Below are 25,256 nucleotides of genomic sequence, written 5' to 3' on the forward strand. Positions count from 1 at the left end.
AGAGGGGTTCCCTGAAAGGAAGGAGACATTGTACCCAGAGACTTGGAGAGTACTGTGGCACTAGAGCCCTGAGGGCGCACGTCAGTGATTTCCTTAGTGAGCTTTGACAGAACCCTAGGTCTTGGTTCTATTATAAAACCATTTAAATATACAGGATTGTTTTTTAGTTAGTAATATATTTTACAAATGATACTTAAATAGGTGTTTTAAAGGGAGTATTTTAAGAGTGCATCTTTAAAAATTATAACATTTAAAAATAAGTGACTTGCTACATTCAGGAGGAGAAAAAGACATTTACACACAACTACACACACCTCCCAGAAAGAAAAAAAAAGTGTTAAATAATAATCTCTTCAATATGAACTGTTGAAAGAGACTGAGCAGCGAAAGGCAGTGCCGACCATGTATTTTAATTTTAAATCGCTCTAAAGGAAGCCGTGGTTGCCCCTTCTTACCTTACTGTGTCTGCTAAAGTTCTAAGATTCCTAATGAGAACCTTTCTTGTAAAACACAAGTAATATTTAGAGTTACTGCTAGAAAAATCTATTTTTCATGTTCTAGGGAAAAAACAAATCTCCCGAGCGTGAGGTCTCATCAGGTCTCTGAAGAAGGGTAAAACTGTCACCCTGAGCTCACTTAAGCCCACAGTTCAGCAGTGGCCACGAGTCTCATTTGTTCTCAGTGGTGTTTTTCAAGAGCCTTTTTTAAAAAAAAAAAATGATATCAATACTGCCTAGTAAACTCCCATAAACTCATGGTATTGCATTTGTGGATAGTAAGGGTTAGAGAGTAAGTTAATGCTGTTTGTAAAATATCTGTTAAAATAAATATAAACTGCTTATTTAATTGAAAACCAAATGGCTGACCTCAAATTCACTTACGTGAATGATGTTAAATGTTGAGGTTTCTGTGTCAGTGGGTAGCTTAGGTTATTGAAGTAATTATTCTGAATTGGTGGGTGGTCTTGGCAAAAGCATTTAAAATTGATAGCTTCCCTACATTGTTAAGACAAAAAATATGGTAAATGTACTCAGGATCTTGAAACCATTAATATAAGCTGTTACAATTTTATTGGCTTAGTTGGTAGATCTAAATCTTCAAAAAGCCTTAGGTACTAAACTACTATACTAATGACCTACGCTGGTTTGGATATCATATCTTTAAATATGATTTTGTAGGTGATGGTATATATTTTGTTTTTATTCAGGAAATGTCCCTGACATATAATCCAGCATGTTACAGTCTGTAAATCCTGTCCTGAATTTTACATGACAGACAGATATTTAGGGTAACTCTTTTCGCTAAAAAATGAAAAGTATTGTGTTGGTTGAATTAGAGGTGGACATTCTCTTTTTGCGAAAAGCAGGCTTTTCAGAATTCAGCAAGAGGAAGCCAAGTGTCAAGCATGAGCCCCCTCTGCTGGCCAAGCTCCAGCATGCCGCCCCTAACACTTTCTGCTGGCTCTCCCAGCTACACACACCTATTGTTGTAAACACAGCAGTGCAATGTCCACCTGACGATTACAGTGTACACACACTTATTCATGTAATCTTGAAATAAGAATGGTTATGTTTTAGTCTCGTATCCTTATTTTGAAATAAACCATGTGGACTATTGTAAAATAAGATCAGGAATCATGTACGTTTGAAATTTTATAGCTTTTTCTTATATTTAGTGCTGAATCTTCATGTCATTTGTGTACATAGAGTACAAATTAAATTTCCAAATAGTTTTTAGACTGTTTTGCATACTTTCAGATATGTATTTGTTTCAAATATGGGTTTGATGTGTCACAAGTTGAAAACATTTGAAATAATCTATAATAATTCTTCAAAATAAAATGTTTTTGGCTTACCCCTTTTTTTTTAAGCCACTGTATTGCTTTAAACTGACGACTTTGCAGTATTAAACCACAAAAACCAAACCCGTTGCCGTCGAGTCGATTCTGACTCATAGCGACCCCGTATAGAACAGAGTAGAACTGCCCCATAGGGTTTCCAAGTCACAGCTGGTGGATTCGAACTGCCGACCTTTCGGTTAGCATCTGAACTCTTTACCACTGTTCCACCAGGGCTCCCTGTGCCATATTGTCGTTGTTGTTGTTGTTGTTAGGTACCATCAAGTTGGTTCCAACTTATAGCGACCCTGTGTACAACAGAACAAAACACTGCCGGTCCTGCGCCATCCTCACAGTCATTGTTATGCTTGAGCCCATTGTTGCAGCCACTGTGTCATTTCATCTTGCTGAGGGTCTTCCCCTTTTTCGCTGACCCTCTACTTTACCAAGCATGTTGTCCTTCTGCAGGGACTGATACCTCCTGATAACATGTCCAAAGCATATGAGATATAGTCTCACGATCCTTCTAAGGAGCATTCTGGCCATATTAATTCTGTGCCATATTAGTTATCCTTTAATAAAGGTTGTAGTATGATACCATGGACTCCCAGACTGGAACTGGCATGACAGAATTGTGCTGCTTAAGAGTGCCAAGTAAGCATTATTTTTTAAAAACAAATCTGAAATCTGTGCATATATGTATATTCTTATATGATGTGCTACTTTCTGGCATGATTGAATGTTATTTTAAAATTCCGGTGCATGGATATACCTCATGGAATCCTAGAGCCTCATTGGGATTTCTTGGGGGTCCAGGTCAGCAGTTGAGAGGGTACCTCATTCTGTGCTCACGACTGTCCCCTTCAGAGTTAACAAGTCACATGCTTGCAGATGTTAGGAATCTCATCCCTAGAGGTGGGTTCATTGTAGGCCCACTGACAGCGGTCCCCCAGTATGTGGTGTTCGGAACATACACATTTTTGAGAACAAAGTGTCAGATTTGACTCTCAACTCCCTCGTCTCCTCTTTGTGCTCCTAACATTAGTGTTGAGAGTAGTTTCACTTCCTTGTTTAGTAGCTGAACCTTGCCTTAATAGTGTTTTCATTCATATGCAAAATATACTAATAAACCATTTTTTAAAAATGTTTAACATTCAAGGAAAAACGTTGTATGTCACATAGTAACCAATACACTAACATACTGTGTAACATAGTAGCCACATAATAACCAAGGAGAAAGCCTTAAACAAATGCTGAATTTACAATAAAAACAAAAAAAATTGCCATCGAGTCAATTCCTACTCATAGCGACCCTTTAGGACAGAGTAGAACTGCCCTGTAGGTTTTCTAAGGAGCAGCTGTTGGATTCGAACTGCCAGCCTTTTTGTTAGCAGCCTGAGCTCTTAACCACTGCGCCACTAGGGCTCCGAATTTACAATAGTCAGGCAAAATTTATTGGTAGGTAAAACTGTAGATTATGAAATATTTCTTCATAATAGACTTTAAAATATTGTGTAAATATAGATTGAAATTTTTGAAAATTAAGGTGATTTATTGTAACATTAAAAATTGTCATGCTAACACCTATTTAGGGAGCTTTTAAAGCACAGATTATTGAGGCCGTAGCCTATAATGGCTAACAGAAACCCTTCTTATTTCGCAGATCACTGAGGCAGTAAACGGTAATCGCTAGACACTTCTCAGGATGTGACCAGCCTGCGTGTGCTGAGACACTCAAGGCTTAGCAGTTTATATCCAAAAGTGAAAGAATAAATGAACTTGGGAAGAAGAAAAAGGCTGTCTAGCATCACTTTTTGAAAACTAATACTTTTAATTTACACTCCATACTGGAGAATGTTATTGCCCTAAGATCTAGGAAGAGTTCATGTTAGTGTATGAGTTTCCTTTATTTGAAATACTGAAATGCCAATGAGGAGCTTGTATTTTTTCATGTATCTTAAGATTTTACTACAAGTAGAAAATATAAGGCTGATTTGTTTCAGATATTTAAAAGATACGTGCTTTTTATAGGAATTTAAATTTGGCAAAGTGCAGACTTAGATCAATTTTGTAGTCAGAATCCAAATTCCGAATGATAACATACTCAGAGGATCATCCAAGAATAGTTTCTGCTGCCAAAAGAGAAACAACACAACAAGATTAACTTTTCCCCTAAGGGATCTTGCAAGTGGAAAGCTGTACCGTGCCTGGATAGAGCAGACTTGAACAAATTAACTGTTAGATTGGGACTTTCATGTTTTTTTTAAATTGTGATGTATTTACAGGGATGTGATGTATTCATGGGGCACATTAAAATAATATTTAGCATTCTGCAAGTGTTTAAATGGGCTCTTTGAAATTTTGCAGTTTTATTTTATTATTCTAAAATATGTCTGTGTAACAAATAAGTAAATGAGAGTTTTAAAAGAATAGTAAAAGTATTTTGATATTCACAGAGTGTTAATCTAGGGATAATGTCATGTGATGAACAATTAGGTGGTGCGATTGCTCATTGGATCCCAGTTTTTTGTAACATCAGACCTTTGTTCCGGTTTAGTGTGTGTATTGATTTCTTAGGAACTTAATGGTAGGAGGGGCGTTTTAACTTTGAAGTGCGTTGGCATGGTGCTGTGTTATGAAGATAAGATCCAATTTTCATTCGTTCATTCACGCATTTAAAAAAAGTGATCTTTTCTTGATTAAGCAGAATACCGTATTTACTCCTCATTGTTGGTATAAACCATTATTTCACTGATAACCGTTAGCTATTTAAAAGTTGGTACATAAATTAAAGAGGAGCTAAATGGATTTGTGATTGTTGCCATTAGTAGCATTTTGGATTATACAGGCAATTATTGTGTTCATTATCCTAGAACAGCCCCTTTGCAAAACTATTGTGGTTGTCTTAGACATTATGCACAAATTTTCCCTTGGAGATTAAAATTTCCAGTAGCATATTTAATTTTGTTATCACAGTTGTTTCAAATAAAATAAATATTATGACAAGTTGAAGAAAATTTGCTTTACTAATATAGGAAATTACAATAAATGTTGAAAATTCCTTCCTAGTGTACTTAATTTATCTTTTCTTATACAGTCATAATTATGTCAAGTGATTACTGATAGATTTTATGGGTGAAGAGGTTTTGCAGTCATAGCAGAAGGTATATGGTCTGGCCAGGTGTGTGAGAAGATTTTTAAAGAAGAGATTCAGCTCAAAACTAAAGTAACCATCTTCTTTATAGAATCAGTAACTTTAAAAGTTAACTAGTTTTTATATTAAACAGCTTTTAGGAGTCCAAATTGTATTTAAGATGAGCTGAAGAGCTTTTATGGGTGTTTCAGAGAAATATAAAAGCATCAACTAGTAATTGAAAGTGGTGGGTTTTTTTAAAATAAGTGTTGAAATATATCTTTTCTTCTTACTGTGTTTTATTAGAATGGACAAAAATAATTAAGATCATACTATAGATGGCAGCTTGATTGCAGTTATATTCCAGGAAGAATTTCATAGTCCAGAAAAGACTACCTGAAAAAATGGCAAGGAGCAGCCCATTATTGAGGATGCCTTTTACTCTGTTAAACTTTTTATCACCTTAAATTAAAACGGAGGGGGCAACATTTAGTTGGCGTCAGCATCGTCAAGCAATTGCCTACATCTGTCTCTGTCAATTAGAAAGGTATTAATGCTCTGAGTGACCCAAGCACCAGTGTGCAGTAGGCTGCTCTTCATATGTCCACCCTCGACAGGGCATTTCTGCAGAGGAAACTTTGTATTCACTTCTGACTGTATTTGTCCTGCTTTTACTGTCTCTCACGGCTACGACTCAGGAAAAAGTGGGAGGTAGTGGTCATGCATTTTGCAAGACAGTGTTTCTTTATTTTATTACAAAAAAAGACCAACTGTAGAAGGGCAGATTAAATCATTCCTTTCACTTTTTAATGGGATTTGGATGAATAGAATAAAATATGCAGTTTGCATGCATTGATAGCATCTTTGGGTTGAGGTAATTGAGTCTTTTTCCCTGACTGCATGAGTAATGACTTCATCTGATCCTTGCCTTTGTCACAGAAAGGAGCTGGGCTGTGACACAGCCTCCACTTCTCTGGCTTAATTTTTCTTCATTTTAATCCAAAAACCTATTTTTCTCCATAATTCAAGCACAAACTATGTAGTAGTTGAAAGAGTGGAAATTGCAAGATATCTGTCCTCCTTGTGGCCCTGCACGAGACCATGCTGAATTGGCTGACGACAGATGCAGTTTTCTGGAAAGGCATAAGTAGACAGTGGGAACAGGCATGCTGGCTCAGTGCTGTCCCATCCATCTGGGGAGTGACCATGGGCACACAGACACTGGGAACAGGCAGACTGGATAGGTGCTGTCCCATCCATCTAGGGAGTGACCATGGGCACACAGACACTGGGAACCGGCAGACTGGATAGGTGCTGTCCCATCTACCTAGGGAGTGACCACGGGCACACAGACACTGGGAACAGGCAGACTGGTTAGGTGTGGTCCCGTCCATCTAGGGAGTGACCACGGGCACACAGACACTGGGAACAGGCAGACTGGTTAGGTGTGGTCCCGTCCATCTAGGGAGTGACCACGGGCACACAGACACTGGGAACAGGCAGACTGGTTAGGTGTGGTCCTGTCCATCTAGGGAGTGACCACGGGCACACAGACACTGGGAACAGGGAGACTGGTTAGGTGCAGTCCCCGTCCAGGCTGCTTGTTGTCTAGGGAAGTGGTGTGATGAGCATTTCTCCTGTGCCATCTGGAGACCACTGAGCTCTGGGGGAACTTGGGGAGGTGATGGTGGCATGTTTTCCCACATTTTCTGGGCTGGGAGTGATCCAGCCACAGTGAGAGGAGCAGAGGGCACCTCGGGGATGGCAGGACTGGGAGCATGTTCTCTGAAAGTGTCCCCTGAAAACCCCAGCTGCATGCTATGTGGCAACACGGAAAACGGTTTCTTGTGCTAAGCCAAGTTTATTATTCATTGTTTCACTACAATTAAGTAGATATTACATATAAATTGATACTTTTGTTTAAGTTTCCTTAATCTTGCATAGTAAATGACAAGGTTTAAAGCAGACAGATGATACCAAAGTTCTGCTTTACTCCCAAGCCCTTGTTTGGGAAGGCCCAGGGTGAATGAGGGGCTCCCCTCAGGTTTCTGGGGTACACAAGGAAGGCCCAGGGTGAGTGAGGGACCCTGTGGGGTCTTAGGGCACACAGGGATGGTATCTGTCCTCAAGGTTCCTCTGTGAGCAGGGCTCATGCCGCCTCTGAGCACCATATATCTGTGAATAGACTCAGCACTGTTTGACAGATGAAGAAGAGCACCCCAAAGGCCACACTGTTAGTAGACAGGAAGATTGGATTCAACCCAGAGTTTTATAATAATGATAATAACAGCAACAGCACATGGGTAGGGCTTACCATGTGCCAGGAGCTGTGCTCATTGGACTATGTATGATCTTATTTAATCCCCAAAGACCTGTTTACAGAAAAACCCATTGCCATCGAGTTGATTCCAACTCACGGCAACCCTACAGGACAGAGTAGAACTGCCCCATAGAGTTTCCAAGAAGCAGCTGGTGGATTCGAACTGCCGACTTTTTGGTTAGCAGCTGAACTCTTAACTACTGTGCCACCAGGGCCCCAAAGACTTATTAGGCAAGTATTGTTTTGATCCCATTTTAAGCAGAAGGAAACTGAAGCTCGGGTTGAATGCCTTGCCAAGGTTCTGCAGCTGAGTCACAGAGCCAGGGTTCAGAGGAGCCCAAGTCCAGAGTCCTGGGGAATTTGGCTGCTGTGCCAAGTCGATGCTCTGCCAGTTGGGTTCTGAAGTTGCCGCAGCGCCCTGGCACCCCTCCCTCTCCTGCCTCACTCACTGTATTGCATTGTGGTACTTCAGCGATGAAACTAAGCAAGGAGAGAGACTTTATTGAGGTTGTTAGAGCTCAGAATTGAAGCCGTATGCTTCTGAAGAGCTGTAGTCTCTTTAACTTGTTGGAATGGATGCCGTTTGGGCTGCTAGTTCACATTGTTTGCAAGATCCTGTTCAGAATACAACAAAAAACCAAATTCTTAACATAATTTCCCTTTATATTTTGTTTAGAGGTCCACAGGATGAACTCCAGTGTGGTGTCCTTCACAAGGAGGGCCTGCAGTGTAGGATTGTGCAAATTAGAAAGTTTCTCATGACAAGTGACTGCTCCTTCATAGGAAAATTTGAGAGATCCTCTTGATAGACAGGAACAGACTTCCTGTCTCCATCTGCCCAGAATCCTGAAGTAGGGAGTGGCAGGAAGCACTTTGTATCGAGAGCAGGAAGATTGGTCTGACATAGTGTATTGGGCAGACATGCACCTGTACCAGAAAAGCATGGCCAGGGCTCACACCTGTCCCAGAAGAACGTGGTCAGGGCTCACAGCTGTCATGAAGAGTACATTAAGGGCTCCCACCTGTCCCAGAAGAGCATATCCAGGACTCACACCTGTCCCAGAAGAACATGGTCAGGGCTCACATCTGTCATGGAATAGCATGTTAAAGGGCTCACATCTGGCCCAGAAGAGTGTGGCCAGGGCCCCCACCTGTCCCAGAAGAGCGCGACAGGGCCAGGCACACATCTGTCTGCCTCACTCCAGCCATCATGTCTCATTGTGCCCTGGTGAGTGTCTTCTGCACCATCCCTCTAGAGAAGGCAGCTGAGTGCATTGTGGCTGACATTGTGGCCTCTTGTTTTGTCAGTAGGCCCTTTCTGGAACATCTCTGAGGCCATGACTCACTTTCAGAAGTCTTGCCTAATCTCCAGAGGCTTTCGGAAGAGTAAGGTTCATACGATTTTCTGTCCCACCACTGTAGCCATCATGATCGTCATGCTGTGTTCTCATTTGGAGTGTAGTGTAGGGACGGGATGGTGAGCTTGTGCATCAGTAACTTTGCCTCTCTCTCCCAGGTTGGTCTGCTGGACCTCGAGCTCAACCAGCTGACCAAGGCACTCTTCCTGGCCTTGATTGCTCTCTCAGCTGTGATGGTGGCCTTACAAGGGTTCGTGGGGCCCTGGTACCGCAACCTCTTTCGATTCCTCCTTCTATTTTCCTACATCATTCCCATAAGGTAGGCTTAAGAATTAAGATAAAAGAATTGTCTGGTTTCATTGAATATGGTTTTTCTGAAATTTTCTTCCCAGCGTGAAAGAAGTCATCCAGAGCAGAAAAGGAGGGAGTCAAGAAACCTGACAAATTGCTCTGTAGAAAATAATCGTTTGGGCATAATCATTCTTGCTAGAATAATCTAGAGATCTGATACTTTTCCTTACATAATGTGTTAGAATATAATCTTCAATGATTTATCAAAATGTCTTGATAAAACATAAATCTGAATCCAACAAAGTAATTTTTGTTTACTGCTGGTAGACTTTTTCATATTTGGTGCCCTTGGAGCTGTATGCAATCATCAACATTTTGAAGTTGTCTGTATTTAAAAGGGGATCTAATATCTGTCAGGCTAGATAAAATATTGAGAAAGATAGCCTTTTCCTATGGTCTGTTTTTCAAAATAATAGCCCATATAGCTGGAGATTGGGATATAAATAGTTCATATTAGATGTCTACCTAATTTGAAGACTATAACATTTACAATAGATATATATATCTGTAAGTATATTTAAAAATGTTTTCACAAAGGATGTTTTTTTAAAGATACCCCTAATGTGTGTGAAAACTTTAATATGAATGAGCAATTAAAACCTGATGAATCACGGCTAAAGATGAATACAGAGTGGCCCCCTTTTGTCATGTGGTATGGAATCAAAAGCAACAATGCAAGAACTTTAAAATGTTTTAACTCTGTTAGCCCCCACCCCACCCCACTGACCTGCTCCTTCTAGTCAGCGTCTTAGTTGTGCCTGGTCACAGCACTTGGTGTCCCTGTGCTTGGTGTCCATGTGCTTGGTGGATGCGCCCTTGGTATACACATGACGTGCACAGTCCACCTGCAGGCCCCAGGCTGCAGGCGCTCACCAAGGCCTTCTTGGCATACCCCTAGCAGTGAACCACTTCTCTCCAGTCCTCCTGCATACTTGCGAAGGTCTTCTTCCTTTGGGGATAGTTTCAATTTTCTTAAAAAGCCAAAAGTTATTCAGAGCCAAAAATGATTAATAAGGTAGCTGATCGAACTAATTATTTTGAATGGTGTAAATACAAAGTGATTAATTGACTATATAATTCTAAGACCAGTTCTTAAGGCAATTTCAAAGACGAATGCATGCTTTGAGTAACATCAATATCATTTAAGGAAGAATAACCTCAATGAAAGGAGCCCTGGTGGTGCAGTGGTGTTAAGTGCTCAGCTGTTAACCGAAAGGTTGGCAGCTTGAACCTACCAGCTGCTCTTTGGCAATCTGCTTTTGTAAAGATTACAGCCCTGGAAGCCCTATGGGGCTGTTGTACTTTGTCCTACAGTGTTGCTATGAGTCAGAATCAACTCAACGGCAGGTTTGGTGTTTGGTAACCTCAATGGTGAGGTTTGAAATAAGACTTGAAAATGTAGTTTGTGTCATTAAAATTCACTCTCATTGCTTTTTGATTTAAACATAGGCTCCTCTTCTACCTCTAGTGGTCAGGAACCATTGGACAATTATTGGGATTTTTATTACAGATTTTTTAAATAAAATATTTCTAGGGACTGTCTCCAAATTAGGAGTCCCTAGGTGGTGCAGAGGAGCCCTGGTGGCACAGTGTTTTAGAGCTATGGTTGCTAACCAAAAGATCGGGTGTTCGAACCCATGAGCCGCTCCTTGGTCGCTACGAGCCGGTATCCACTAGATGGCAACGAGTTTTTTGGTAGGTGGTGCAAACGGTTAAGTGCTCGACTACTAGCCAAAGGTTTGGTGGTTTGAACCCACCCAGAGGTGTCTTGGAAGACAGGCCTGTCAGTCTGCTTCTGGAAGATCATGGCCTTGAAAACCAGATGGAGCACAGTTCTACTCCGCACACATGGGGTCGCCATGAGTCAGAATTGACTCAACAACAGCAGCAACCATCTCCAAATTATTTCTTTCTTTAGTAAAATGACAATATAAAGAGACTTAAGGTATTTCTTCCCTTTACTAAATTAACAGTAAAATTAATTATAGGCTGTGCATGTAGAAATTTTTGAATGGTGTATCTTTGGCTATGTGTATTTTCACCAAAAAAAAAAGGTTGAGAAGTTAGAAGGTTGACATGTTGTGGGGTTGTTAACCAATGTCATAAAATAACGTGTACTACTGTTTCATGAGAAACTATTTGTTCTGTAAGCCTCCACCTGAAGTACAATAAAAAACAAAAATAAAAATAAAAACTCTGCAGATGCTGCAAAAAAAAAAATTAATTATAGATTATGAAAGTTAGTACATATTATAAGTACTTTTTAAACTAAAAATAACTTATTGTTTTTTCATATTTCAAAATACGTATATTTGTAGTAAAAAAAAAGTTAGAAAATACCTAGTAATGAGAAAAAGGTGAGCATTATCCACAGTCTCATTACCTGAAGATAAATTCTGTTAAGTCTTTCAGATGTGTTTATACAGACTTATGAATATGCATATTTATATATGCCAGTACACACATACACTCCACATACATCACACACACACACACACTCACTCACTCACTCACTCACTCACTCACTCACACGTACCCTTTGTTTAGTTTGCTTAGGAAGTGAGGAAGATGTCAGCCAGTCTTTTTGTGAGTTTTTCAGTCAGCAATTTTATATTTAACATGTTCAGTCAAGCTTAGGGAAACTTACTAGAGAGAATTATAACTGCACCTCAGTTTAGCTCCAGAGTACTGCATGCTTACTTCAACATGATACTTTACCTTGTTTTTCACAGTCTGAGAATGCAATTATACTGATTTAGTATAATTTAGTAGAAGGGATGAGAACCGTAAAATGTGAAAAGTATAGGACACTGGTTTAAGGAATTTTGGCTTACATCTGATTAAAGCAACTTTGTTTGCCTTATGCAAAGTTTCTCTTAAATATGGATAATAGTATATTTTAGTATTTGCTAAATTTGCTTTTGTGTTTAACAAAGGATAGGATATTTTTTGTATTTTTTTGTTTTGCAAAGCACACAAATCTGGAAAGTAAAGTGGTTTTTCCTAAACTGTCGTTAACACTCTTAAAGGTGTTTCATATTTAAGAAAGGTAGGCTGTTTTATAGAAATTCTTCTTTATAGAATAAAATATTCTTGAGTTACTTTATACAAGTCGTTTTGTCTTTCAAAGGAAAATATTACAAGATTTAACTCTAAAACTAATATATGTTTCCTAATTTTTTGTATCACTCATAATAAGAACAGACTGGCTGCCAGAATTCTTCTATAGCACATTTAAAGCTCCCTCAAGTTGGGAACTTGCTATCATTTGCCTCCTTAGTGATACCTCTTGCCTATACACTGTTTAGTTCTTTAACATTCTGGTAGATAACCTGAAACATCATCTTATCAGTAGCCTTGTGACTCATGAATCTACTGGACAGAAGGTCCAGGTGTAGGTTGTCCAGGGTAGGCGTGTGACTCATGGAGCCACTGAATAGAAGACCCAGGTGTGAGTTGTCTGCTATAGGTGTGTGACTCATAGAGCCACTGGAGAAAAGACTCAGGTGTGGCTTGTTCAGGGTAGGCACGTGACTCATGGGTCCACTGGAGAGAAGGCCCACGTAAGGCATATTTCGGCCATAGAGGGAGAATGTTGTTTAACAAACTGACAACTGTGTCCCTGAGAGAAATGTGTAAGCACCTGTGTAGATACAGCATTTTTGTCCACAGCACTAAAGGTGATGGGGCGTTTCAGTGGCTTGAGGGGCAGGACCTCCCTCTCATTTTCCCGTGAGCCAGGCAGCCACACCAGTGCGTATGGTGGAGGTGTGCAGGGAGGATGCCCGTGCTTGGGGGAATTGATGGCTGATGGTAGCACCAAGGGCCCTGCTTCACCAGCAGACACTCAGCGCACTAACCCATGGAGACTGGAAATGTAATGTGATACAGGTGTATAAATAATTGATTCTGGATTTAGAGATTAAGGTTCCTGAAATTTTACTGAAGGAAAACTTGTAGGAGATTTACTGACTTGTTGGAAACCCTGGTGGTGTAGTAGTTAAGAGCTATGGCTGCTAACGAAAAGGTCAGCAGTTCAAATCCACCAGGCACTCCTTGGAAACCATCGGGGGCAGTTCTTCTCTGCCCTGTAGGGTTGCTATGAGTTGGAATCGACTCAACAGCAATGTGTTGTTATTGTTTTTTTTTTTTTTTAACTGAGTTACTTACAGGTAAATGCACCTTTCTGTGGCATTTAAAAAGATTTTGCTAATCTTCCAGACATCTTTAGTAAGACCTAATTTTCTAGGCACAATACTTGGGGAAAAGAGTGTTTTCAACCATACTTAGACCTACAAGTGATTTCAGATGTTGATGATTTTGGACGTTGGCAGTATATCCAGATTGCAGAAGATGCTAATGCCGAGAAATCCACTGCTCCGAAAGTGTGCGCTGGACAAAAAGCCTAGGTGTGGGTTGTCCACGGTAGGTGTGTGACTCATGGGTCCATGGGACAGAAGGCCCAGGTGTGGGTTGTCCAAGGTAGGTGTGTGACTAATGGATTCACTGAACATAAGGCCCAGGGTGTGGGTTTTCCACATGGGTCCACTGGAAAGGATGCCTAGGGTATGAGTTGTTCATAGTAGGTGTGTGATTCATAGGTCCACTGGAGAGAAGGCCCAGGTATGGGTTGTTCACTGTAGGTATGTGATTCATGGATCCACTGGAGAGAATGCCCAGGTGTGGGTTGTTCACTGTAGGCGTGTAATTTATGGATTCATTGGAGAGAAGGCTCAAGTATGGGTTTTCCAGGCTAGGTGTCTGACTCCTGGATCCACTGGAGAGAACTCCCAGGTGTGGGCTGTCCACAGTAGGCATGTGACTTATGAATCTACTGGACAGAAGGATCAGATGTGGGTTGTCCAAGGTAGGCATGTGACTCATGGATCCACTGAATAAAACACCCAAGTGTGGGTTGTCCAGTATAGATGTGTGACTTATGGAGCCACTGGAGAGAAGGCCCAGGGTGTGCGTTGTCCAGGGTAGGTGTGTGACTCATGGAGCCACCGAAGAGAAGGCCCAGGGTGGGTTGTCCAGGGTCCATTAGAGAGAAGGCCCAGGTTAGGTTGTCCAGATTATGTGTGTGACTCATGGATCCCCTCAGCCAGGAGCCTGGAATAACGATACTTATGTAGAAAAGATCTCTGGAGGACACTCCTGCCTAGTTGATGTTTGTTGACCCCTGTGACATACACAAGAGACCCACAAGGATATTTAGAATGTTGTATCAGCAGAAGCACTACCAGCTTGGACTGAAAGAGACAGAGCAGGACAAAACGAGAGACGACTTTTGAATTCCAGATTCTCCAGGCAGGAAACGGCTGATAGAGCTCCTACGCTGCAGCATGTACTACCCTTCAAGAAAGAGGAGGAATGACTCTTAAGGGCAGAGCTGGTGTAGGAGGCACACAGGCCAGCAGGGCTGTTGATGCAGGTGCAAGTGGCAATTTCAGACTTCTGGCTTCCGAAACTGTGAGAGTATTAATTCCCTTTCTTTTAAGCCTCTCAGTTTGTGGTGATTTGTTACGGCAGCCCCAGGAAACTAACATAAAGTTATTTTTTACAAAATGCTCTGTCACCTATTTGCTACATAAAGTAAGGAAGTGTAGGCTACCCCAGCGCTTCTAACTAACCATTCAGTTTCTCAATATTTATGAGTATTCCCTCCATGAGTATTGTTGTTTGGGTGTTATGAGGGGATATGGCCTTGTCTCCTGGAAACTTCTCACTTTAATAAGCAGTTAAATAGTTTAATAGGCAACTAAACAATTAGTTGGTAGCATTGCTGGGTTCCAACTCATAACAACCCTATGTACAACAGAATAAAACACTTCCTGGTCCTGCACCATTCTCACAATCCTTTCTATGTTTGAGCCCATTGTTGCAGCCACTGTGTCAATCAATCTCATCAAGGGTCTTCCTCTTTTTCACTGACCCTGTACTTTACCAAGCATGGTGTCCTTCTCCAGTGACTGGTCCATCCTGAGAACATGTCCAAAGTACATGAGATGTAGTCTCGCCGTCCTTGCTTCCAGGGAGCACTCTGGCTGTACTTCTTCCAAGACAGACTTGTTTATTCTTCTGGCGCAGTCCATGGTGTATTTAATATTTTTCGCCAACACCATAATTCAAAGGCATGAATTCTTTGGTCTTCCTTATTCATTGTCCAGCTTTCATATGCATATGAGGCGATGGAAAATATCATGGCTTGGGCCAGGCATACCTTAGTCCCCGAAGTAACATAACTTTGCTTTTCAACGGTTTAAAGAGGTCTTTTGTAACAGATTTGCCCAATGCAGTGTATCTTTTGATTTCTTGACTACTCCTTCCATGGGCATTGGAGTGTGGATCCAAGTAAAATGAAATCTTTGACAACTTCAATCTTTTCTCTATTTATGATGATGTTGCTTATTGGCCTGTTTGTGAGGAGTTTTGTTTTATGTTGAGGTGTAATCCATACTGAAGGCTGTAGTCTTTAATCTTCATCAGTAAGTGCTTCAAGTCCTCTTCTGTCAGTTTGTCGTACTGTGGTGGAGTTGGTAACATAACATATTATATTTCATTTAGTAAACATTTCAGTGTGTGATTTTGGCCAGACAGTGATGCTCGGTAGTTATGCTCAGAAAGTAGTGTCTACTGTAGGCCAAGTGCTGTGTGGCGCTCTGTTCTGAGGAATCAACAACGAGTCATGTAAGTCCCTGCGCTCAGGTCCCTACACTTCAGTGCATGGCAGTTAATCCTTGGCTCTCCTAGTTAGGATAGTCTGTTCACCTCCCGTCACTCTCCTTTCCCCATCCTTTCTCTCCGCGCAAAGGGAAAAAACCTAAAATCTTAAACTAGTTACTCACTAAAAAAATCAAGTTTGTTCAGGGTTTGTTTTTCAAAATAAGATTACTTTTTCTATAGTACATCTTTCAGCATCATAAAGTTTCTAGCGATGGGCCTGGGTAATTCCCAGACTCTCCCTCAGCAGCGTTAGTAGCCCCACAAGTCACCGCATCTTGTGGTGAAAAGCAGTCCTAGGGAGCAGGGGCGTCGTTAGGAGAACAATGAGCCAAGTCTGGTGAGACTCAGCTTTGGCCCAAGTACCCCTTCTTTTGGATGAAGTAGACATTAAGAGGTTTCTAAAATCATTCGGGGAAACGGTATGAGAAAGTTCTGTGATGAAGCATCTTTTCCAGATAGAAGGACATTGGAAATGTTATGACAGTTAAAACTAATTAGTTCATCTTCTTCTTTATAATACCATGTTTTACTCCTTTCAAGCAGTATATGTAATATTGGTTCAGTTTATCAATCCTGAGTTTAATATTTGCTGCAAACAATCTAGCATTTGGTACTAGTATTTTAACTAAATTTCAGAGTTAAGTTGGTATGCAAGCTCAAGATGTTTCCTTTTACGTTTTTTCCTGTAAGAACCTATTATTAGTTGTAGCATGAATTATATTGTCAGTCTTTATATTGGCTAAGAAAATATGTTTTGGGCCTGTATTATAGTTCATTATTTGTCCCATTTCTCTCCTTATTATCAGTGCTTGCTAATGTCTTATGAACTAAGGTTTTTCAACAGCTCTGGTACAAAAGCATTTAAAACAGATCTGAAATACTGATCTTATTTAAGTCACACATAGACTGTTCTTTTATTTTACAAAACATTGTTATTTCACCATTCACTTTTTGTATTTTTTTTTTCACTGACTCTCAGCTCTTCACATGTTAATTGCTAAATGTTGGGTTAAACCCAGATTCCAAAATAACTTAAAAATTCATTTAGTAATATGGAAGAGGCTCATAAATTAATACTCAGTAGACTTTCTTTTTGTTAAAACATACTTCTGATCATTTGTATCATTTTACTTCATAGAACGTTTCCCAGAAAATGTTTTAACGTTCTTATTGTGTAGTATGTCAGATACATAGTAAAGTATAAGTGCATAAAATGCAAAAATTATACGTTAATAAATTATTATAAGAAAAACTGCCCATTTAGCCATCACCCAGGCCAAGAACTAGAACATGTTGTAAAAGAGAGTCTCTTATCAATTACAAACCCTTCCATTTCCTTTGAGATAATCATTAGTCTGGCTTTTAAGGCTAACTTTTCCTTACTTAAGAGCTTTGCCACCCACATATGCATACCTAAATATATAATTTAGTTTTTCTTATGTTTTAGTTTACATGATTAGAATCTTACTGGATGTGTATCTTTCTTTGAACATTACTTCTTCTTGTTGGGTCCCGTTGAGTTGATTTTTGACTCATAGCGACTCTAATAGAGTAGAACTGCCACATAGGGTTTTCTAGGCTGTAATCTTTACGGGTGCAGAACATTACTAAAGGTGTCAAATTTATCCATATTATACTTCATTCATTTTCTTTGCAGTGTATTATTCCCTTGTGTGAACATACTACAATTTATTCATTCTACTTTGGGGTTGTTTACGGTTTTTATCCATCCAACCATCCATCCCCCACTCCCACCCACTCACCCATCCATCCACCCACCTACCTGCTGTTATAACCAGTGCTGCTATTAACATTCATGAACATGTATTCTCCTGCACATAAGCACCCTGGTACAAGGTACTTGGGGGTGAAATTACTTGATTGCAAATTTGCCAGGTTTACTAGATAATGCCAAACTGTTTTTCAAAGTGATTGTACCAATTTACAGTTCCAACAGCAATATAGAGAGTATTCCACATCCTCAGCAACACTTGGGTTTCTCACTGTAGTTTTAGTTACCATTTCCCAGATGGATGGTGAGATGGACAACTATGCTAATATAAACTGGCTATTGGAGTTTTCTCTGGGCATTTGGTAGTTATGTATATCTTCTGGATACTAGGTTTTTTTCAGTTCTATGAGTTGCTGATATTTCCTCAAATCTGTAGCCTGCCTTTTTACTTAGCCAATGCTGAAATGATGAAAAAATTTAATTTTATGTAGTTGAATTTATAAATATTTTCTCGTTGTTGGTTATCACTCTCTGCGCATTAAGAAATCTGTACTCGAAAGAAATGACATTATCCTCCTATATTATCTTCTGAGAGCTTAACAGTTTTGTCTTTGACCACTAGAGTTGTTCTTTGTATATGGTATGAAGTAGGGGTTTCAAGGAATCCCTGGGGGGCACAAATGGTTAAGTGCTCAACTACTAGCCAAAAAGTTGGAAGTTCGGACCTACCCAGAGGTACCTCAGAAGACAGGCTTGGTGATCTACTTTCGAAAGGTCACAGCCATTGAAAACCCTATAGAGCAGTTCAACTCTGACATACCTGAGGTTGCCATGAGTCAAAATCGACTTGACAGCAACTAACAACAACAACAGGGATTTCAAGAATCATTTTTTCCCATATGGATACCAACTGTCTGAGCACCATTGTAGAAAAGACTCCTTTACCTTGGCTCTACAGCTGCCTCTGTCAAATAACTGGTATTTATATAACTACATCCTCTTTTCTGTGCCCTTGGTCTACTTGTCTGTTCCAGAACAATTAACAAATTAATTAGTATACCTTGATCATAAGTCACTATCTGGTGGAACAAGTCCTTCCTCTTCGTGTTCTTTAAGAGTGTTTTGGCTTTTCTTGGCCATTTGCATTTATAATTCTGAACCTTGCAAACCATGAGTATGGTGTATTTCTTCAATTTACTTAGGTCTTCTTTCATGTCTTTTAATATTTTCTCCAGAAGTCTTATACAACTTTTGTTAGAGCTATTGATAATTTTTAAATGCTACTGTAAGTAGTACTTTTTTAAAGAACTATTTTCTGTCTATTTGTTGCTCATACAGAGTGTAAAAACGGCTTGGGGGCAGTGTCTGACCTGTAACTTCACAAGGGGGAAGGAGAACCGAGACTAACAACCCAAGGCTGATTCCTATGATGTGGGCATCGGACATGCTTCCTCTCTCCACCGTCTTTACCAATTCTGACACCAATTTTCCTTCCCACAGCACTGTCTACTTTTCTGCTGGGTTTGATAATTCATTACAATGGCCACACAGAGATCACAAACAATACTCACAATTATGGGGTTTATTAGGGAAGTAACAGTTACAGTTCAGGCTCAGGAAAAGTCAGGATACAGTTCGTGGGCATGCCTCTCCCTGGCCCTCAGTCTCTGCCCAGAGGCACTGAGCTGTCTCTCTACACGGCCCGGGAAGCCCACTGCACCATCTCCTGCTGCCAGGTCTCCTGTTGGTCTCTCCTCCCTTGGTGCTAATGGGCTCCTCCTCTCTACTCTGGAATAGACTCTCTTTTAAGGCAAAACTGACCAACCCTTCGGTGGGCCACAATTACCCTATCACACAGTCTCGCCCAGTCACCTGGGTGGGAGTTACAAGGCCCTGGCTAGAAAGGCCACACACACAAAAGTAATTGATCGCACCGCATAGAGAAGTAACATTGATTTTTATAAAATGGTTGAATCCAACAATTTTGCTAAATTCTTTATTGATTGTAATCATTAATATAGAGTCTTGTATTTTCTCTATGCGTAATTATATCATCAATAAATAATGACAGCTTTGCTTTTTACTTCTGATTCTTTCCACCACTTTTTTCTTTATATTGTTATTCCAGCACAGATCTCCAGTATAATGTTAAATAGAAGTAGTGATAATGATTATCTCAAAGGCAGAACTTTAAACATTAAACCCTTTCATATATTAAGTTTCTTTTCTTATTTTGCAAAAAGTTTTTAAAAATCATAATTGTGTATTAAAAGTTTTAAAAATATATCTTCTAAATCTATGAATGAGTTTTGATTTTTCATTTTTTTTTATGTTTTAGCATGATAAAGCCCATTGACTGACTTTCTAATGTCACATTTCTGCCTCACCTTCTGGCCTCCGTTCTGTCCATGTTTCAGTCTGTTTTGAACACAGATGCTCAGTTTACTTGTCCTAAAACATCACTTCGATTATTTCAAATTCCAATCCTCCCATGCCTACTCAGAAACCGAATACTGTGGTTTAGAATTTTGATTATACCAATTTAAACTACTTTCATATCTTACTGAATTTTCTGTTCATTAGAAAACTACTACATTTTGTTTATCCTTTTATCCCTCACAATGCACACAAATCAAATGGTGCTTTTAGCATAGTTTGGGCATATATCCACTTTCTTCAGTTCCATAATACCTGTGCCTCCCAACTCTATCACCTTGCTGAACACCTGCCTTCCACACTGTGCACACATGCCCCACCCCAAATCCTGTCCACCCCAGCACAGCACCCACCTCCTCCATGACGTCATCTCCGACTATGTCAGGCCAGGGGTTTACTGTCTGCTCCACTGGTTTAACACGTGCTCACTTTTCTTTGCATCGTTGCTCATCCCCACGATAACCTTGCCAACCCATGGCATTTTCAAGATGCTGTTACTGCACTCAGATCAAGTCTGTTGTTAGTCCAGGATCATGGAACTAGAACTGCGAAAATGAGGAATCAGTACCTGTTATTCCCTACATCAAAACCTATGGGCTGCAATTATCCACGTCTCCTCTTTGTGGAAAGTAGAAGGCTGGTTTAGGGACATTTGGGAGGTAGAACTGGCGGGACTTAATGACTATTTGGATGTAGGGAATGAAAGGAAGAAGGAATCGAGGGTACCCCCAGTGTCTGGATTGGGGGACGGGGTGGATCAGTTCATCCATCCTGGAGAAAGAGTAAATCTGTTTGTTTTTGTTTTGCATAGGAAGGGGAGGGAGTGGGAAAGTTAGCCTTCATTGTGTATATACTTATGTGATAGTACTTCTGATAAACCCTAGAGAAGATAGCTCACAGGCTTAGAATACGCTGGTCTGAAGTCGGGAGAGAGCTAGCAGCAGTGATCTTAGTGTTACCTTGACTGTTGGTAGTATTGAGCGGATTTACCCCCTGCCCACCCATGGTGTATCACGGAACATGTATGTCACAGAATGGAACGTGGGGGAAAATTAAGATAAAATGGCATTTGTTTCCTTTCAGCCTTATAATTTATAGGGAAAGATTTGATTACTTTTGATGAAACGTCTCAGGAAATGACTTCTATTTCTCTTTGCTCAGGATGGGATCTAAAAATAAGTCTCACTTAGGAGGAATGCCTGGGAATTATTTCAAGTAGATTTGTTTGCTGAGAAGTGCTGCGAGTTTTACTCTTGACACACGAGCATTTGAATGCAGCACGTTTTGTGGGGCCTAAATATGGTGAATCACATATTCTAGGAAAACTCACTTTCAGGTTCATGCAGGGCCAGTTCCCTCCTCAGACATTTCGTAGCTGCAAAAGTGGAACATTCAGCAGGAGCCGTCACAAGAGGGTTTCGTGTTCTAGCATTAATCCCGGGCTTCCTCACCACGGCATAAAGCAGACTCAGGCATGTACCTGTTCCCCAGCATTCCTGGAAGCAGTATTTAGTTAAGACAGTTCATTTCATTTTTCTTATTAGATAACAGTCAAGTCATAATTGCCTCCTGGTTCAGTTAGCCACCTGAAACCACAAATAACTTCTTGACTTGTTTGGAATGGGTCTCTTGGTAACAGTATCACAGTTGTTAAATTAGCAATATAATGAACTAAAAATATATCTGGTATCTATTACCTTATCATCTATGTCTGTAATTCTTCTCAAAATAGTAGATTTAGTTTTTGGGGGTTTTTTGGTCACAAATCATGTTACTATAAAGTACTAATCTAGTTGAGGTCTAGATTTTAAAATTCTCTAAAATAAGAACAATGCTAAAAAGAAGAATTAAGTGTAAGTGATGATAATTACTCTGTCAGCTCTGCGAAGTTTGAACTTTTTAGAGACGTTTACAATTAAAAAGAAAATTATTAACATTTGATCAAAATACACGTTGTAAGTCAGAGTACACTTAAACCTTCTGCTTCCTATGTAGTATTATTGTCTTAGGTGGAGGAAGATAGGTTTTTCTTAATAGCTTTTCATTAGTAAACTATAAACTTGCACTTATCAGTAGTTATGCTTTATTTTTATCAACCTGGAAATTAACTCTATCCTCTTTTTCATGAGTGGGTAGTGCTGTATATAATCTTCAAAGGGTATTTGCACTCAAAATATTTCAGTAGTAATTATTTGTAATGTAATATTCTGTGACAATTCTATAACAGCAGAGATTGTTTTATTAAAGCGTAAAAACCATTCTTGACTTAAATAGGAAGATTCCCCAGGGGAACACTCTGGAAGATGTTCAGCTGGTCCCCCCTCTACCTCTGTGACCAGCGATAAACTAGACAAGATGGACTCTTGAAAAAATCCTGCCCAACTGAAGGCCGAAGTCCAGTTTGCCTTAGGATAGCTAAGGCAGGCTGACCTTTTCCGGAATAATTTGACTAGAAGCCAGGAGGAGTCCACAACACACACAGAAAAAGTCATGTTTTTCTAAAATACAGCTGTCTGAGCCAAGGAAGCAGAGGTGTGAAAAGCGTACCAGTGCTAAGTCCCCGTTTCCAGACCTCAACCCACTCTGTCTTCAAGAGCAGTGATAATTTACTAGCCTCCTTGCCTGCCTTCATTCCCTCTCAATTTTTTACTGTATTTTAGCCACGTGACCCATGACTTTCATTTTATCTTTTTGATTAATAGAGTATCCTCAAGCCTTCCATTTGTCTTAAAATCCTCCTAAACAGCCCTGATATTTAGTAACCAGAAATATTTGCAATAATACTTGCTAGCAGTTACTGAGCCCTCACTGTGTGTCAGGTGCTACTCCAAAGTCACATGTATCATCTGTTCACGCTGTACCCCAACACTGTCAGCACAAATGTCATTTCTATCCTAGCTTTAAGTATGAGGAAACTGAGGCACAAAGGGACGAGCCAGGGCTCGTAGCCAAGCAGTCCAGCCCAGGAGCCCACCCTCCTACCCTGAACTCCAGCTATCCATCGACCACACCGTCAGCACGGAGGCATGGGGAGGCTGGCCCCTTCCAGGAGCTGCTCTGTTCTGCCATAAAGCCTCCAAGTATAACTCTGAGCCTCCTTTGTTTAGTGGAGGTGTATCACATTTAGCTTGTTTTGCTCTTCTAATGGGGTCATAAATTGCCAAAAGATGGTGAGGTTCTGGTTTAAAATATCTGTCTAATTGACAAAGATTTTCTTTCTGACTAGTACATACTATTTTTAAGATATGAACTCTACTGATAAATCAAAGTCTTTTTATCTTAATTTTCTTTAACTTACCTGCACGCTTCCTTTGCTGACTGACTCCTAAAGATTGTTCTTCAAGTAACATTTGTTAGTAGGATGAACCAGAGGAATTGGCATTTTTGTAGGTCAAAAATGGTTGAATATCAGCAATTTCACGTGATTTAAGTACGTACTGTCTGCAGTTTACATGATAGAATTAAACTGGACACAACCAAACACCTTGAGCCAAGTATCGTCAGAGCTGCACTGTGAATAGTTGGCACAAGCGGAGCCCATCCCCTGAAAGTACATTTTTGGAGATCTATTTATACAGGCATTTTTAAGTTATAGGCCTGGAGGATCCCTGACAGGCTCTCTGTTTTAACTCCATACTTCTACACAGGATTACAGCGAAATTGTCCCAAAAAAGATAGGATGACCCCGCATATGATTTTTTTAATTGTAGTTTTAAATTATAAAATTTTAAAAATAAGTTAAAAGGCCATAGTATACTACCAGATACCCATGTATTTATCATAGATTTAGCATGCTTGCATACTTGTTTTTTAAGGTATTAGATGTTCCAGTGTGTTGTAGGCTGCCCAGCCCTCCACGCTCGCCTTCTCCAGAGTTAGCGTCTCTCCTGACTTGGATGGGTGTCCTTGCTGCTCATGTTTGTATAGCCTTGCTGCCTATGTGTAGATCCTAGACAAAATAAAGTATTTGTAGATTTTTAAAAATTCATATACGGTGGTATGCAATTTATATATACTTGCAACTTGCTTTTTTATTGGTCACATTTTAACTACACCAATTGACGGGCGGTTCGGACTCTTTCACTTTGTTGTTGGTTTTGTAATCACTGCCAGTCATACCCTTTCACAGTCTCCTGTGCGCATGTCAGAGAGTTCTCCTGGCGGGCAGATGGCTAGAATAGGAACAGCTTCATATTTCTGCATGTTGCCAAATTACTCTCTAAAGGCGCTCTACTTCTTTCCTCGCATTCTTACTAATGTTTGATATTATCAAACTTTTTAATTATTGCGAGCCTGTTGGGTAAAAGAAAAAATGGCATCTTATTTGAATTAGTAAGGAATTTGAATGTCTTTTCAAGTGTTTATTGGCCAGCGGGAAATGCCCTTCTATGATTTACCTCCAAATGGGTCAGTTTTCTGTTGGGTCGTGTGACTTTTTCTTACTGACTTGTCAGAGTTCCTTATTATATTCTGGGAAGCAGCCCTTTGTATGAAGGAGCCCTAGTGGCATGCAGTGGTTAAGCACTCAGCTGCTACCTGAAAGGTGGGTGGTTCGAACCACCAGCCGTTCCACGAGAGAAAGACATGGTAGTCTGCTTCTGTAAAGATTACAGCCTTGGAAACCCTATGGGGCGGTTCTTCTCTGTCCTATAGGGTCACTATGAGTCAGAATCAACTCGACTGCAATGTGTTAGTGGGTAGCCCTTTATAGATTATAAACTGAAAATATTTTCTCCAGTCTGTAACTTGCCTTTTGGGGTCTTTTATAGGATTCAAAGTTTTCGTGTTAATGTAATGAATGGTATCCATTTTATCCTTCTTGTATCTTATTTTAAAGGGCCTTCTCTACCTTGAGGTTATAAACAAGTGTTCCTATATTTCCCTTTACCACCACTGGAGATATTCTATAATCTACTTTTTAATTCATATGTAATTTATTTCAGAGTATGGAATGAAGAAGGACCTGGACATCATTAAAAATATTTTTTAACTGTAGAGAGAGAGTTACAGTAGAGAAGAAAGTCAGCTCAGGACTGAGCGCTGGGGCCCTCCCTCCCATCAGGGTCTAGAGGATGAGGCAAGTGTGAGCAAGGAGACGGGAAAACAGCAGTGCTGTCGAAATGCTAACTGCTGGTCCCATCCTGGTCCTGGTTCCACACTGCTGGTCCCACATTGGTCCCACACTGGTCCTGGTCTGACACTTCTGGTCCCACGCTGTTGGTCCCATGCCAGTCCCACTCTGGTGGATGCTGGGAGCCCGGTAAAGGTTGCTGTGACAAGGCCCGGAGTGCAGGCTGTTTGTTGTGCCAGCAGACTTCACAGCTCACTCTCTTTCACATCCAGATGAATGTTGAAAATGCTAT

General features: G+C 40.3%; 1 protein-coding gene across 7 annotated transcripts in view; it reads left to right on the forward strand.

Annotated features, from left to right (window-relative positions):
• ATP9B (ATPase phospholipid transporting 9B (putative)) overlaps positions 1–25,256 on the forward strand; it is a 259,916-nt gene that overhangs the window by 163,325 nt on the left and 71,335 nt on the right. For all 7 annotated transcript variants that reach the window (XM_023741212.1, XM_004386907.3, XM_012558598.2 and 4 more), the window contains one exon: positions 8,807–8,967. In XM_023741212.1, the coding sequence (XP_023596980.1) occupies positions 8,807–8,967 (161 nt within the window). The remainder of the gene's footprint in view (positions 1–8,806; positions 8,968–25,256) is intronic.

This window comes from Trichechus manatus, unplaced genomic scaffold (genome assembly GCF_000243295.1).
Source record: "Trichechus manatus latirostris isolate Lorelei unplaced genomic scaffold, TriManLat1.0 scaffold00176, whole genome shotgun sequence".
Lineage (NCBI taxonomy): Eukaryota > Metazoa > Chordata > Mammalia > Sirenia > Trichechidae > Trichechus > Trichechus manatus.